General features: G+C 41.0%; 1 protein-coding gene across 1 annotated transcript in view; it reads left to right on the forward strand.

Annotated features, from left to right (window-relative positions):
* STK33 (serine/threonine kinase 33) overlaps positions 1 to 16,071 on the forward strand; it is a 178,233-nt gene that overhangs the window by 114,440 nt on the left and 47,722 nt on the right. Inside the window, exons 5-7 of the mRNA XM_062198118.1 lie at positions 7,206 to 7,319; positions 9,175 to 9,279; positions 14,238 to 14,376. Of these exons, the coding sequence (XP_062054102.1) occupies positions 7,206 to 7,319; positions 9,175 to 9,279; positions 14,238 to 14,376 (358 nt within the window). The remainder of the gene's footprint in view (positions 1 to 7,205; positions 7,320 to 9,174; positions 9,280 to 14,237; positions 14,377 to 16,071) is intronic.

The following is a 16,071-nucleotide window of genomic DNA, read 5'->3' on the forward strand; positions in this document are numbered from 1 at the left end:
CTCAAGCTATTCAAAACAATTAAAAGCAAGGGATCCTCCAAAATTCTTTCTGTGAAGCCAGCATCACCTTACTTGCCAAACCTGAAAAAAGATGCAGTTGAGAAAGAGAACTACAGACCAATTTCCCTGGTGAACATAGATGGGAAAAAATCCTCAACAAAAATCTAGCTAATAGAATCCAACAACACATCAGAAAGATCATTCTCCGGGACCAAGTGGTGTTGCCGTTGATTTCTCAACAATGTTGCAGTGGATTCGCTTCTGAGAGGAGCAGCGTGGTGGGGACAAGAGGCGCAGAGTCAACACACAGACTCCGGGAGTCAAGTGAAAGCAGGCTTGAGGCGAGCAGCCCGCAGACTCGTTTATTACAGTTGGAACCACATCTTATATAGCCACGACCAGCCAATCTGGTCAAGAGGCGGTCTATGCCCTGTTGCCAGGCAGTTTCCAAAGCCATCCAATCACAGCCTGTTGCCAGGCAGGCTCCATTGCCAGGTGGGTTTCAAAGCCATTCCTGAGTAATTGACACTCGCTTGCCAGTGGCCACCTTGGCATGGCCTTCTCATTCCACCTCAAAGTGGGATTTATCCCTGGTATTCAGGGATGGTTCAACATTTGCAAATCAATCAAGGTGATACATCACATTAATAAACTGAAGAACAAAAATCATATGATTATTTCAATATATGCAGAGAAAGCATTTGATTTTTCATGATGAAAGCTCTAAGAAAATTGGGTATAGAAGGAATATTCTTCAACACAATCAAGGTAATTTATGACAAACCCACAGCCAGCATCATATTGAATGGGAAAAAGTTGGAAGAATTCCCACTAAAATCCAGAACCAGACAAGGATGCCCACTGTCACCATTGCTATTCAGTATAGTCATGGAAGTTTTAGCCAGATACATTAGCCAAGAAAAAGAAAGCGATACAAATTTGGATGGAGGAAGTCAAACTATCCCTATTTGCATTCTATATATGTAAGGGATCCAAAAAACTCTATTAAGAGACTACTGGAATTCATAGAAGAGCTAGATACCAATCAAAATATCAAAGACATTCTTCTCAGATATAGAAAAAATGATGTTGACATTCATATGGAAACTTAGGAGAACCTGAATAGCTAAAGCAATCTTATATAACAAAAACAAAGCTGGAGGAATAATACCAGATTTCAAGATATACTACAGGGCAATTATAATAAAAAAACCTGATATTGGTAAAAGAACAGATGGATAGACCAATGGAACAAAATATAAATGTCAGAAATCAATCTAAGCGTCTACAACCAACTTATATTTGACCAAGGAGCTAAAACCAATCCCTGGCTCAAAGACAGTCTCTTCAACAAATGGTGCTGGGAAAACTGGATTTCCACATGCAGAAGTATGAAGCAAGACCCCTACCTTACATTTAACACAAAAATCCACTCAAAATGCATTAAAGACCTAAATTTACAACCTAAATCTATGACCTGACATCATCAAATTATTAGAGAACATTGGAGAAACCCTGCAAGACATTGCCATAGGCAAAAAGTTCTTGGAAAAGAACCCAGAGGCACAATCACAGCCAAAATTCACAAATGGATGACAAATGGATTACATCAAATTGAGAAGCTTCTGTACTATAAAAGAAACAATAAGGAAAGTGAAGAGGCAACTAACAGCATGGGAGAAATTATTTGCAAACTAGTCAACTGATAAAGATTGATAACCAGAATGTATAAAGAGATGAAGAAACTCTACAACAACAAAACAAACAACCCAGTTAAGCAATGGCCAAAGGACTTAAACAGGCATTTTTCTTTCTTTTTTTTTAAAATTTATTTTATTTATTTGAAAGACAGAGTTACAGAGAGAGGTAGAGACAGAGAGAGAGGTCTTGCATCTGCTGGTTCACTCCCCAAATGGCCACAATGGCCAGAGCTGTGCCGATCTGAAGCCAGGAGCCAGGAGCCTCCTCCAGGTCTCCCAAGTGGGTGCAGGGGCCCAAGGACTTGGGCCATCTTCTACTGCTTTTCCAGGCCATAGCAGAGAGCTGGATCATAAGAGGTGCAACCAGGACTAGAATCAGCACCCATATGGGATGCCGGCGCTTTAGGCCAGGGCTTTAACCCACTGCACCACAGCGTCAGCCCCAAACAGGCATTTTCAAGAGAAAATCCAAATGGCCAACAGACACATGAAAAAATGTTTGGGATCACTAGTCATCAGGGAAATGCAGATAAAAACCACAATGAGGTTTTGCCTCACCCCAGTTAGAATGGCTTTCACACAGAAATCAACAAACAACAAATGATGGTGAGGATGTGGGGAAAAAGGTACCCTAATCCACTGTAGGTGGGAATATAAACTGGTAAAGCCACTATGGAAGACAGTATGGAGATACTTCAAAAATCTGAATATAGACCTACCAGATGACCCAGCCATCCCACTCCTGGGAATTTACCCAAGGGAAATGCAATCAGCATATGAAAGAGTTATCTGCACCCCCATGTTTATTGCAGCTCAATTCACAATAGCTAAAATATGGAATCAATCCAAATGGCCATCAACTGAAGATTGGATAAAGAAAAGATACTCTACATGATTTCTGTTTTTTGAAACTTGTTGAGACTTTTTTTTTTGACCTGCCATGTGATATGTGCTTTTGATAGGAATGTACATTCTGCAGCTGCTGGATGGAATATTCTGTATATGTTTGTTAGTCCAGTTGATCTATGGTATAATTTAACTCTGATGTTTGTTGATTTTCTGTCTGTGTGATCTGTCCGTTTCTGAAAGTGGGGTGTTAAGAGTTCCCTAGTATTATTGTATTGGAGTCTATCTCTTCCTTTCAGTCTATTAATTTTTGCTTTATGTATAGGGATGCTCCAATATTGGGTGCATAAATATTACAATTATTATTTTCTCTTGTTAGATTGAACTTTTTATCTTATGATGACCTTCCTTATCTCTTTTTACTGCATTTGACTTGAAGTCTATTTTATCTGATATAAGTATGGTTATTCCTGCTTTCTTTTGGGTTATTTGCAAGAAATATCTTTTTCTGTACATTCACTTTCAGTCTGTGTGTGTTGTAAGGTCACCACAAAACACACTAAACACTGGAGGTAAAGGAAAGGGTTTATTGATGGGGGAGGGGAGAAAAGGGGCCTTGGTTGGAAAACAGACCTTGTTATAGACTTACAGGGGTGAGGGAATGGGAACAGTGAATCCCGTTAGAGTGGGGGTGTGGCTGCCACTTATGGTTGGGCCATTTGGTCACCTGACTCCTAGTAAGCCAGGCTGGGTTCTGGAGAAACCAAGATGGCGTCCAGGGCTCAAGATGGCGCCTTTAGATAAGACGGCACCATTTCACTAACATTCCCTTCTTTTGTTTTTTACAAAGCAAGTGTTTTATGGGATTACATTGGCCCCAAAAGTCCAGGAAGGGTAGAGGGACGATGATCCGTCTTCTAGAGATGCTTCCTGGTGACATGAGTCACTCTCCACTGGTGGGATGACATCTCAAGTTGCGATCACTTGGTGGGGAGCCGAGTATATCCCTGTAGTAGCATTTGGTTGATTGCCTGGTTGGTGAAGACTTTGGTTTGTTCTGTTATCACCTCCTATAAACACTTAAACAGACAAAGTAGTATAAAAGCCAGGGTGAGAATAGCAGCCAATAATCCTAGGAGTGGCATTACCAAAGTAGTAAGGGGACTCCATAGGGAGGAAGAGAAGAGAGAATCTCTGGACCCTAGGGCAGACTGTTTAATAGATGTGGCAATTTGTTGGAGCTTTTTAACATTTCGCTCTACCTGGCCCAATTGATTAACATAATAACAGCATTGTTCTCTCTGGAAATCACAAGTTCCCCCCTTTTCAGCTGTTAGAAGGTCCAATATCTGTTTGTAGCTCTATCTCTGCCAGTGAGGTGATCTGATTTTGGAGGCCCGAGTGGTGTCTGCTGAAATTTCAGTGGACCTGGTGACCTCCTCTCGTGGTTGTTGGAGTTGCTCTTGGAACTGGTTAATAGATATAACACTGTGGCCTAGAGCAGTTCCTGAGACCACCACCAAAGAGAAGGAAGCTGCAGAGCTGACTCCAGCCAAGACTGGGAGAAAGATTGCTCCTTTCTTGTGAGTTAAGGATTAATCCGTAAAAGGAATTCTGGGTAGTCATAATGTTAGATGAGGGAAAAGGATCACCAATACACATGGACCGGGTGTAGAACTTTTGATCCAAGTGTATAGGGTATGCTTACAGAGAAAGGAAGTTCCCAGTGGGCTACAGAAGGAAACTGTGGAAGTGACGGGTATATTAATAAACACAGGTGATGTTATGCAGCAAAAGCCCATTGGTTGTTCTGTGTCCCAACACGTTGCATCCTGTCCTCCAGAATGCAGAGGAAGATGACTGATGATTTTCTGAGGATTGGGGGTACAGGAGTTTGTATGAGCAGAAACATTAGTGAGTAAGGTATCTGCAATGGTAGGTTTCTGAAGGGGAGCGCATATAAAACATTGCTGTTGGTAAAGGGCTGAGGGTAAAGTAGAATTGGATGGTTGATAAAGTAGGGTGAGAGACAGATTGATGAGTTGTAGTCACGTTAAGGGAGGTCTGGCTGGGTTAATTAGCTGGGACAGGTGTTTAGAGGACTCCTTTACCATATCACCTACCACATCCATGGGAGCTGTTGGGAGCTGAGTGTAGGCCCTGTTGGAGCCCGTAAACAAAGTGACGGATCCCTCAGTTCCATCTTGCCAGACTTGAAGGTAGAGGTCAGTTATAGTGAAGGCTAAAAGGTGTTGGACTCGGTCTTCTGCCTGTGGCATCCAAGATCGAGTGTTTTTATTTCAGGATAAGACCTTAGAGAATTGTTTTCCTGGAAGGCCATATCTGTGGTCGATATAGTAGTATGCACAGGACCATGATGTGCAACCATTCCAGTAAGCATCGTTACATGATCCTATGTTCTCTTTAGTTAGGCGGAGATAATATGGATGCACTTCAGATTGGGATAAGAGATACCTAGTCCAGTCGTAACAACTATGTTTGCAGGCCTGAGCGGAATGGAGGTACAGGTGATAGGACCTGCACAGCCGGTGATGGGGCAGAAGGTCGCATTAAGTAATTTAGCAGGAGTAGAAGTGGTGTAAATCTGAAATTGCCACATGTAACGTGTTCCTGGGGCTAGTGCAGATGTAGGACAGACACAAAGGAGCAGAAGGGAGGTGATTATCGGGAAACTCATGGTGGTGTTACAGAAGAGGGAGGGAGACAGTAAGAGAAGGTATGGAAAAGTGTAGATCTCAAAGGGAGTGAAGTCTGAGGAGGTTCCCTGGAGGTGTAAATCTTCAGTGTCCACGAGCAGCTGGGGGAAGGGGGTGGGGTGGATGTGTAAGGAGTGTGTTTGATCCTCCTCCCACAGAAGTTGCAGGAAGAGTTGGCAGTGGTACAAGAGGGGGTCAGTACTTATCCAGTGTTGGAAATGGTGGGTGGCTGGGTTGTCACCGTTTCTCAGAGCGGGTTCATTAAGCACAGAAAGGTCTGAGTTTTAGGGCGCTGTTGGTAATAGAACTTGAGTCTGGGCAAACTTGGCTGGGAGTGGCCCTGTGGGAGTAACTGTGTGATGAGGGGGAGGGGAACACTTAAGGTGGGTGAGGTGGACCCCATGGGGGATTCCCTGTAACTTTGCTGCTACAGGAGTAGTGAGAATATCCTGGTAAGGTCCGGTCCGTTTAGCCTGTAGTTTGGTGGGAGCAGAGGTTAAGGATAAGTGTGAAGATTGTCTCGTCTCCCATTGTAATATGAGGGACGCTGTCTTAGGTGGCCATATATTTCCATAACTCTGTTTGGAGATATCTGAGGAGAGGTGAAGGTAAATGGGGTGGCAAGAGTGGAGATTGAGAGGTTATAGTCAGAGGAACCAGGGGACGTCCATACATGAGTTCAAAGGGTGAAATATTGAGAGGTTTTTTGGAAGAGCCCTCATACAGAGCAGGGCCAGTGGGAGTAGTGTAGTCTGGGCCAAGCGGAGCTCAAGGGAGAGTTGGGTGAGAGCATTGTTTAGTGAACGGTTTGCTCTTCCTACTGTTCCTGAGGACTGATGCTGGTAAGGGATATGGAAATGCCAGGGGATGTTAAGCACTTTGGTAAGTGGCTGAGTTACCTGGGATGTAAATTCAGGACCATTGTCTGTCTGGAGGGACCCGGGGACCCTGAAGAGGGGATTAATCTCCTGAAGTAGGATGTTGGAAACTGTTAGTGCCACTTTGTTAGTAGTTGGGAAGGCCTCGACCCACCCAGAGAAGGTATCTACCAGTACCAAGAGGTATTGAAAACGCCACACTCTGGGCATATGTGTGACGTCAACCTGCCAGTCCGAGGCTGGCAGGTGTCCTCTGGCTTGATGGAAGGGGAAGAGAGGAGGACAGAGGTTAGAGTTAGGGTCTGGTTTTTGACATATAGAACAAGAAGAGGTGAGTTGTTGGAGATATTTGGTATCTTCTGGTGAGAGAAAAAGAGATTGTTTGACAAACGATAACAAAGAAGAAATGTTGGGATGAAACAAATGGTGGAGATGGAATAAGATAGCCTGAGTGGAGGGCTGTTGAGACGGTTGGTCTTGAGGGCCATTTGTTAGTGTAGCAGATGGAGTGGAGAATGAGCTGGAAGAAGAGTGCTGTGGCTTGGAAGGAAATGTGGAGGAGTCTCGTGATCCTATCTGGATGGGAGGATGATGGGCTGCTACCGTAGGGTGAATGCTGTCTCAAACCTGGGGGTTGACAGTGGACAGGGGCCCTGAGGTATGCAGGGTGGCTGGGACCAGGAAGTCTTGAGAGGCGAGTAGCAAAAAGGGAGGCAAAGGAGAGCTGGAGGATGAGACCACTGGCCGGAGAGTGAAAACCACCTGAGCACCACTCCCCAAGTGCCTGCAATTATGGAGGCTGGAGTGTGGCCAAAGGTGGAGTCTCTCACATGAGTAGTGGAGACCCGATTGTTTGAGCTGTCACCTGCTGCCTCCTTGAGTGTGCTTACACAGGAAGCTGGCGTTGGGAGCAGAACTGGGACTTGAACCCCAGCATTCCAGCGTGGGATGCAGGTGTCCCAGCCGGCAGCTTAGCTGCTTGTGCAGATGCTTGCCCCGTGTGTTCATTGTAATACCTGATGCATACTAGAGAAAGAAGACACTCTGATTTTTTTTTTCTCCAGGAAATCTATACTTTTGGAAGAGTATTGGGACAAGGGAGCTTTGGATTGGTCATTGAAGCCACAGATAAGGAAACAGAAACTAAGTGGGCAATCAAAAAAGTGAATAAAGAAAAGGTAAGGCTTATTACAGCATCACAGTGAAGGTGCAGAGCCAGTGTGGGGTGGGTATGGACACCAACACAGCCTGTCTCTGACCCTGAGGGCCAGTGCTGGGCTAATCCCCTGAAGTGCAGGTACTCTCTAGCCTTCTGAGAAGGGACCTCTTCTGGAACACAGGTATACAAATGCTATCTGAAGAAAGCAAGTGAAAGAATGAACATAACCAATATAGTTAGATAGATCCTTTTTATCACACTGAATTGAGAGTAAGGGCTGGTTCCCATGGTGCAGGGCCATGAGCTTGAGAAGCCTTAGCTAGGAATAAGTCCCGGCACCCTTCTCTGGTGGCATTCTGACATGCTTTTCTCCTGTTCTCTGCTTACATTCGATTCCCAGTTTCATCACCATCAACTGTCTGTTCCTCCTACCTGCTCTGTTAGTCTGAACCAATTTCCCCCAACTGTCTACTATCCTATTTACTCGTATCCACCACCTATCTTCCTTACTGGATTTCCTTGTGGAGTGAGAAACAGCTGGGCTTCTCTGTAAGATTCAGAGTCTAAGGCCTCAGACTTTACACCTGTTTGCTTCATAGACTTTTAAAAAATTTCTGTGCCTGGGAAAGAAATAAAATGATGATGCTATGATGTTTCCCCCTTGGATTTCTGCAGTAAATGTATGTATTATGCTTACAAAATTAAACATCAGACTTTATGTATTCTTTTAAACAAATCCTAGCAAATATCCCTCTAAAGTTTAATATGGTAGCATATCAATTTTAATAAAGCAATTAAGACACTTTCTAGAAAGCTTTAGAATCTAGACTCTAGGTAGCTCCTAAATGCTCCCTGGGTAGTATTTACTTTGCTCCTTTGGTGTCATGTAGGGCTGTATAAACAGGATTTAGGATTTTATAGACACTATACCTGCTTACTTTTAAAATTAAAAGTTTTTCACGTATTTATTGATGTTGAGAGTTTATAGGACATTAATATAACAAAATAAAATTTATAGTCATTACATGATTTAGATAATGTATATCATTGTATTATATACTGGTCAAACCATTTGGGAAGCGAGGAGAAATAGAATTGAGATAGATATTAGGAAAAATAATGGTAACTTTTTATATCTAATCTAGATGAAAATTCACTCCTGTGGTCCCTATTTCTCTTGATCCTTTGAGTTAAACTTAAAATGTGCTTTCATCCTACATAGATGGGCCATAGTAGGGTGGTCAGTATCCTATCCACCTCTAAGATGGCAGAGGTTAAAGAGTAGAGATAACTGGAAGCAGAAATGGCCATAGCTGGTTAAACTGCCTACGATCAGTCCCTTTCCATGTATTTGTGTGCATCCTCACTGAAGGTAGGGATGTGAGCCCAGGGTTGGGGGGCAGGACCTTTGTTGTCCCTCTGATGGATAACTAAGGCCCATACAGGAACACAGTGCGTATCCTTAAATAAGGGTACTCTCAGTAACAATAGGGGTTATAGTCTGCTGTGATGACGTGGTAAGCCATCAGTTATCTCACATCCTGAATGAAGTCCTTGTGCTCCCTAGAACATTCACGCCTTTATCTTTTGCTGTCCAGCATGGTAAGGTCAATGTTAGGAGTGAGTTAAGTTGGGGTTCGGCTGATTATGTGAAGGGAAGGCCTTCCTTCCCCTTCCCGCTCCCCTTTCCTCTCCTGCCTCTTTTGATCTCCTCCTCATCCCTCTATCTTTCTGTGTCTCTAATGGAACAAATAGGCACCATTCAAAGGAGAAATTCTCAAAAGCGTAGGAAAAACTACAGAGTAGCTAACTGCTGTGTGAATAGTGTAGGAGTGATATTTGTATGTGAAGTCTGTGTTCTTTCATTGATTAAGGCTGGAAGCTCTGCTGTGAAGTTACTTGAACGGGAGGTGAGCATTCTTAAAAGTGTGAAACATGAACACATCATACATCTGGAACAAGTATTTGAGACGCCTAAGGTAAAGCTCTTAACAGGTGCTGCATTCTGAAAATTGTTATTACTACAAAATGAATATCATTCCATTCTCAGGTAATCTCTTTGGGCCATAGCTGCTCATGTCCTTGGCATGAGTCTGTATACTGGAGATTGATGAGAACATTTTGGAGGTATTTTATTATTGATTATATAATCAGGTGTCTGAAGATTAGATTCATGTCTTTAGTCATATGTTCTGGGTGGGAGTTAAAGACAAATGTTTAAAGCTGGAACAACTTCATACGCAACGAAATAGTGATTTGAGCTTCCTTCGACCTGGCTTTCCTTTCCCTTGGTCCTTAGTTTCTCCATCAGAGCCTCTTGGAATAGTGTCATACTTTTCTGTGATTAGCTTCATAATCTAATTGGCATGGATACGTTGGATATATGTTGAAAGTATTTTGTCAACTGTGACTTAACTATGTGGTTCATCTCCTTTCTCCCCTAGATGTTATCATTCGTCTCTTTAAATGCTTTGAATTTTCATTCAGAGTTATTCTGAAGCCTGGATTATTTACCCTGCTGCCCCGAGGTTGTTTAGTAGTTGTGTTTTGGGGGTTTCTCTTTTCAGAGGCAGTACTTGCAAAAGAGTGAGTAGGCCTGTGGACTCTCAGTCACACTGCCTGTACATTTGACTCCTGTATCCACTACTTATTAACTACGGACCATGGACAAGTTATTCAACTTCTCTTTGCCTCAGTTTCATCACTATAAAATGGATTTATTAATAGTGTGGAACTCATCTGGTTGTTGAAGGATTCAATGGAACAATGGTTATGAAGCATTCATCTCATTAAATGTTATTGTTCTTTTACCTATCTCTATGGTAGTAATAGTCAATTTGGATTTTCTCTTATGCTTGAGACTGTAGGTGTACTCCGTAACGATGGAAGAACACAGTTATCCTTTAGGGGAGCAGTCGATGGCAATGATACCAAAAGTCTTTTTCAGTGTGTGGTTTCTTTTATTCCCAAATCTTCTTAGAATGGTGTTGTTCTTTATCATCAGTTTTAAGCAATGTGATTATAATGTGCCTTTGTATAGTTTCCTTTATCTTTCTTCTACTTAAGGTTCATGAAGTTCCTTGGATCTCTGTGTTTATGGTTTCAAACAAATTCAGGACATTTTTGGTCGTTATTTCCTAGAATATTGTTGTATGTTTCTCTGTCCCTCTTTGGGAATTCTAAGTACACATATTAGATTGCTGGATGTTGTTTACTGACACTCTGTTCATTTTTTTTTCAATCATTTTCTCTTCATTTCATTTATATTGCTTCTATTGCTGTGTCTGTAGATTTAGCAATCTCTTTTTCTCTAGCATTATATGTGCTGTTAATTTCTTTCAGTGGAAATTTGATTTTTTCTAACATGAGGAGACTTCAAAAAGTTCATGGAAAATGGAATTAATAGGTGAGTGTATTCTGGTGCAAAAAAATTTAATTCACACAGTTTTCTGATAACATGCATTTTTCATGAATGCTCTGGAGATCCCTTGAATATTCCATTGTCTACTTAACATTGTCAGTATTTCCTCCTTCTTTTGAATATGATTACAACAACTTTTAATGTCATTTTCTACCAATTTTTTCATCTATGTCATTTCTAGGTCAGTTTCAATTGATTTATTTTTTCCTTCATTGTAGATTATATTTCCTTGCATCTTTGCATGCCCTTAGTTTTCTGTTGAATGCCGTACATTGTGAATTTCACTTTGTTGGGTGTTGGATATTTTAATAGTCATATAACTGTTCTTAGTTTTTTTTCATACAATTTGTTAAACTCTTTACTTAGTATAGAGTTAATCTCTGTATAAAGTTAATTGAAAATAGATCTTAGTAAAAAATAAGACAGAATAGGAGAGCAAGGAGGAAGAGGGCTGGGACTATGGGTGGGAGGGCGGGTATGGTAGGAAGAATCACTATGTCCTAAGTTGTATTTATGAAATGCATGAAGTTTGTATTCCTTAAATAAAAGCTTTCTTTGGAAAAAAATAAAAAACTATTTATTGATCTTTATCCGACAGGGTCATAGTCAAAGTGGAAGTTCTCTCCTCCCTTCAGAGAAAGGTACCTCCTTCTTTGATGGCCCCGTTCTTTCCACTGGGATCTCACTCACAGAGATCTTTCATTTAGGTCTTCTTCTTTTTTTTTCTTTTCCATGAACCCTAAAGGCTTCCATAGCCCTGCCAACTCATGACTAGAGCCGAGGGAGATTACTGACGCCATGAACAGGAGTGTCAAATTGTTAAGTCAGCAAAAGGAGTCACTGTGTACTTACATCCCATGCGAGATCTGTCCTTAATGTGTTGTCTAATGTGCAATGATTCTATAACTAGTACGAAACAGTATTTTTACACTTTGTGTTTCTGCGTGGGTACAAACTGATGAAATCTTTACTAATTATATACTGAATCGATCTTCTGTATATAAAGATAATTGGAAATGAAAAAAAAAAAACAACCCTGGTGTTAAATTGGAAATGGCATAGAAAATTAATTAATTTTTAAAAAAATATTATGTAGGATCTCTGTCTTTAATGTGCTGTACACTCTTATTTAATGCTATAACTAGTACTCCAACAGTATTTTTTTTTTCACTTTGTGTTGCTATATGGGGGCAAACTGTTGAAATCGTTACCTAATATATACTAAACTGATCTTCTGTATATAAAGAGAATTGAAAATGAATCATGATGTGATTGGAAAGGGAGAGGGAGCGGGAAAGGGGAGGGTTGTGGGTGGGAGGGAAGTTTTGGGAGGGGGAAGCCATTGTAACCCATAAGCTGTACTTTGGAAATTTATATTCATTAAATAAATGTTTAAGGAAAAAAAAACTATTTATTGGAAAAAATATATAATTGTTCTTGAACTTTGTTCTGGGACATAAGTTAGTCATTTGAAGCAGTTTGATCCTTTGCTGCTGGCACCAGTGTTTCTATTTATTTATTTATTTATTTGAGAGGTAGTGTTACAGACAGAGAGAGGGAGAGACAGAGAGAAAGGTCTTCCATTCGCTGGTTCACTCCCCAATGGCCACAACAGCCGGAGCTGTGCCGATCCAAAGCCAGGAGCCAGGAGCATCTTTTTGACTCAGTAGATGATTTGATGCCTCGAATTTCCCAAGTGATGTTCATATGCTTCAACAGAAGCAGCAAATGTGCAAGAGGCATTTCTTCCATGTTTTCTGACCACCCACACCCACATAGTCCCTCAGTCCCACCATGTCGTCCTCCTAGGTGTTTTGCATGTGTTTTCTTCTGTCTCGTTTCCATTCTGTGCTCCACACAGACCCTCACTGCTAAGTGTAAGGCACTTCACATATCCCTCTATAAATAGAAGGCAACATACTTCACCTGCAGACCAAATCTGGCCTCCTGCCTGTGTTTGCACGGCTCATAGACTACATCTTCTACATTGCCAAGTGTTTATCAAAAATTAAAGAATAATATTTTATGACATATGAAAATTGTATGAAACACTCATGTTTGAGTCCATAAATAAAGTTTTGTTGTGTTGTTTATGGCTGGTTGCATGCTATAGCAGCAGAGTTGAGTAGCTGAGAAAGAGACTGACCCACGACATTTACTATTGGATTTGGCCTTTATAGAAAAAAATGTGCTGAGCCCTGCTTCACCTGTAAGAGTATTCACTGAGAAATACAAAATTGATAAAATCATACAACTTACCCTTTATCTGCCCTAGATATCAGTTTAAAAATATTCGGGGCCAGCACTGTGGCATAGCGGGTAAAGCCACTGCCTGCAGTGCCAGCATCCCTATGGGCACCGGTTCGAGTCCTGGCTGCTCCACTTCCGATCCAGCTCTCTGCTGTGGCCTGGGAAAGTAGTAGTTAATGGCCCAAGTCCTTAGGCTCCTGCACCTGGGTTGAGGACCTGGAGGAGGCTCCTGGCTCCTGACTTTGGATTGGCACAGCTCTGGCTGTTGAGGCCATCTGGGGAGTGAACCAGCAGATGGAAGACCTGTCTCTCTCTCTCTGCCTCTGCCTCTCTGTAACTCTGCCTTTCAAATAAATAAATTAATTAAAAAAAAATCTTCAGTGGCCCCTTACTACATATTGAGGGGAAAAAATGCACTCTCTTAGCAAAATGTTCAAGACTCTTTACAGTCTGGCACCAACCTGTTCTTTTAAGCCTCACCACTCCTCTCTGCCACCCTGTTGTGCTCCCAGCAATAATGCAGCTTGTTATTTTAAAAGCCAGAACTATTTCAAACTTTGGAGTCTTTGCAAATGCCTTGTGCTCTGCTTATTCTTCTCCCCATTCTCTACCCATAATTTTCTATTCCAGAGCACAGACCTGGTTTTACTGTGCCCCCTCAGATTTACTGATTTATTTGAGAGACAGAGACAGGGAGAGACAGAGAGAGAGGGAGAGGTCTTCCATCTGCTGGCTCACTCCCCAAGTGGCCACAGCTGCTGGTGCTGTTCCAGGCCAAAACCAGGAGCAAGGAGCTTCATCTGGGTCTCCCATGTGGATGCAGGAGCCACTTTCTTCCACTGCTTTCCCAAGCCATTCACAAGGAGCTGGGTCAGAAGTGGAGCAGCTGGGACTGGAACCAGCCCCCTTCTGTGATGCTGGCACCACTGACAGAGGCTTAACCTGTTGCACCACAGCCCCAGTAAACCTTCTTTAGGCAGGGGCTGCTGTGCTTCTGGAACCCCCTGGTTTTTTTGAACCATTTGCACTTATCATAGGATATTGTAATTATAAAATGTGCTGAGCTTCAGAAGGGTAAAAAAATTATATGCTTCTTTGTTTCTCTAATATGCAGTATAGTATCTTGTACATATTGGATTATAAATGTTTTTGAATGCATACATTGATGATTAATATTGTGATCATATATGCAATACATAACATTTTAAAGATCCCCAGCTATATAATTCGTGCTTTCTCTTTCTCTCTTTAAATATGTATTGTCAGAAAATGTACCTTGTGATGGAACTTTGTGAAGATGGAGAACTCAAAAGAATTCTGGATAAGAAAAAGCATTTCTCAGAGAACGAGACAAGGCGGATCATTCAGAGTCTTGCATCGGCTATAGCGTATCTTCATAACAAGGGTAAGAAGGGGACCATCAAACTGACTGACTCCATGAATGCACATAGCGCTTTCACTTAAGGTTATTGTATTCAGGGTTGATAGTTAACGTAAGTGATACCTGCTAATATAGAAGACTGATGTCGTTGCTTTCTATTTTTTTCCTTTTTAACTCTATTTGCACATTTATCTTTTATTTTTTCTCTTTTTATTTGAAAATATTTCACTTAATGCAGAAAAGTATAAAGAATTCAATGAGTGCACATAGATTTAACAGTTTTTTAACATTTTGCCATATTTGCTTCATGGGTACACATTATATACGTACATACTATTTTGTGAAAGCAGAGGTGTATATATTAATATCACATAATGTGAGATTCATGGCAAAAATCAAAAAAATGAAGAAAGAAGAGTATATTATTATGTAAGGGGTATAATTCAATGAAGGCTATTTATAAATGTCTGTACACCAAATAATACAGCCTCTACACATTTTATATTACATGCAAACTTTCATATCTGAGAGAAAATGTGGTGTTTGTCTTATTTTACTTAGCATAATGATCTTTAATTCCAGCTGTTTTGTTGCAAATGTCAGGATTTCCTTCTTTTTTTGTGACTGAGTGATCTTCCATTGTACATATATATATCACCTTTTCTCTAGCCAGTCATCCGTTGATAGACATCTAGGTTGATTCCATGTCTTTGCTGCTGTGAATAAGTGCTACAGTAAACATGGGAGCACAGGACTCTCACATACTGACTTCATTCCCTTAGGATGTATTCTAAGTAAGGGAATAGCTGGGTCTTGTGGTGGATGTATTTTTAGTTTTTTTAAGGAATCTCCATACTGTTTTCCACAATGGCTATAATTAGAAACAAGGCAGATCTCTAATTGCATCCTACACAGACAAGGATAAAGTTAGGAACATTTCTGTTTGACAATTTGAAAAGCAGTTAATATTATCAAATCAAAAGCAGACAGATCAATGATAAAGGTGAAGTTTTCTAAAACAGTTATATATTAATAATATTAAAAATATGTATATTCTATCTTTTTAAACTTTTCTTCTTAGAATTTATTTTTAGGGCAGTTTTAGGTTCATGGAACATTTGAGCAGAAGGTTAAGAGAGTCCCACATACCCCTCTGTCCCCCAATATGCATAGCTCCCTCCACTAGCCACCTCTCCACAGTGGTACATTTGTTCCAGTTAATGAACCACCATGGACCTATCACTATCACTAAAGTCCATAGTTTACATTAGGGTTCACTCCGCATTCTGTGGGTTTTGAAAGTGTACAGTGATACTTAACAACCATTATAGTGTCATACACAGTAATTTCACAGTCATTTTAAAATCACATTTAAAAATTGTTCTGATTATTTGAATTGCTTTGCTATTTGGTGCTACTGCTACTGCTTTTTCTCCCTTGTATTCTTTAAGGTTATTTTGGCTTACATGTGACTCTAGAAGCTTTTCATTTTACAATGGAGAAAAAACTTGGTTCCCTATAGGTATGGAGGTGACATGGTTTCATGTGGCAGAGTTAGCACTGAAACCCACTGGTTCATTCAGCAGGTATTTCCTGGCCAGCTACTGCATTTTGATTGGTCCTAAAGTTACAAAAATGAAAAGATCTTTTATGGAAAACAAATCATAATCCACAGGATAATTTCCCTAATGGAGAGCCAAGAACAATGCGAAGAACACA

The sequence above is a fragment of the Lepus europaeus genome, chromosome 7, assembly GCF_033115175.1.
Source record: "Lepus europaeus isolate LE1 chromosome 7, mLepTim1.pri, whole genome shotgun sequence".
NCBI classification, from domain to species: Eukaryota; Metazoa; Chordata; class Mammalia; order Lagomorpha; family Leporidae; genus Lepus; species Lepus europaeus.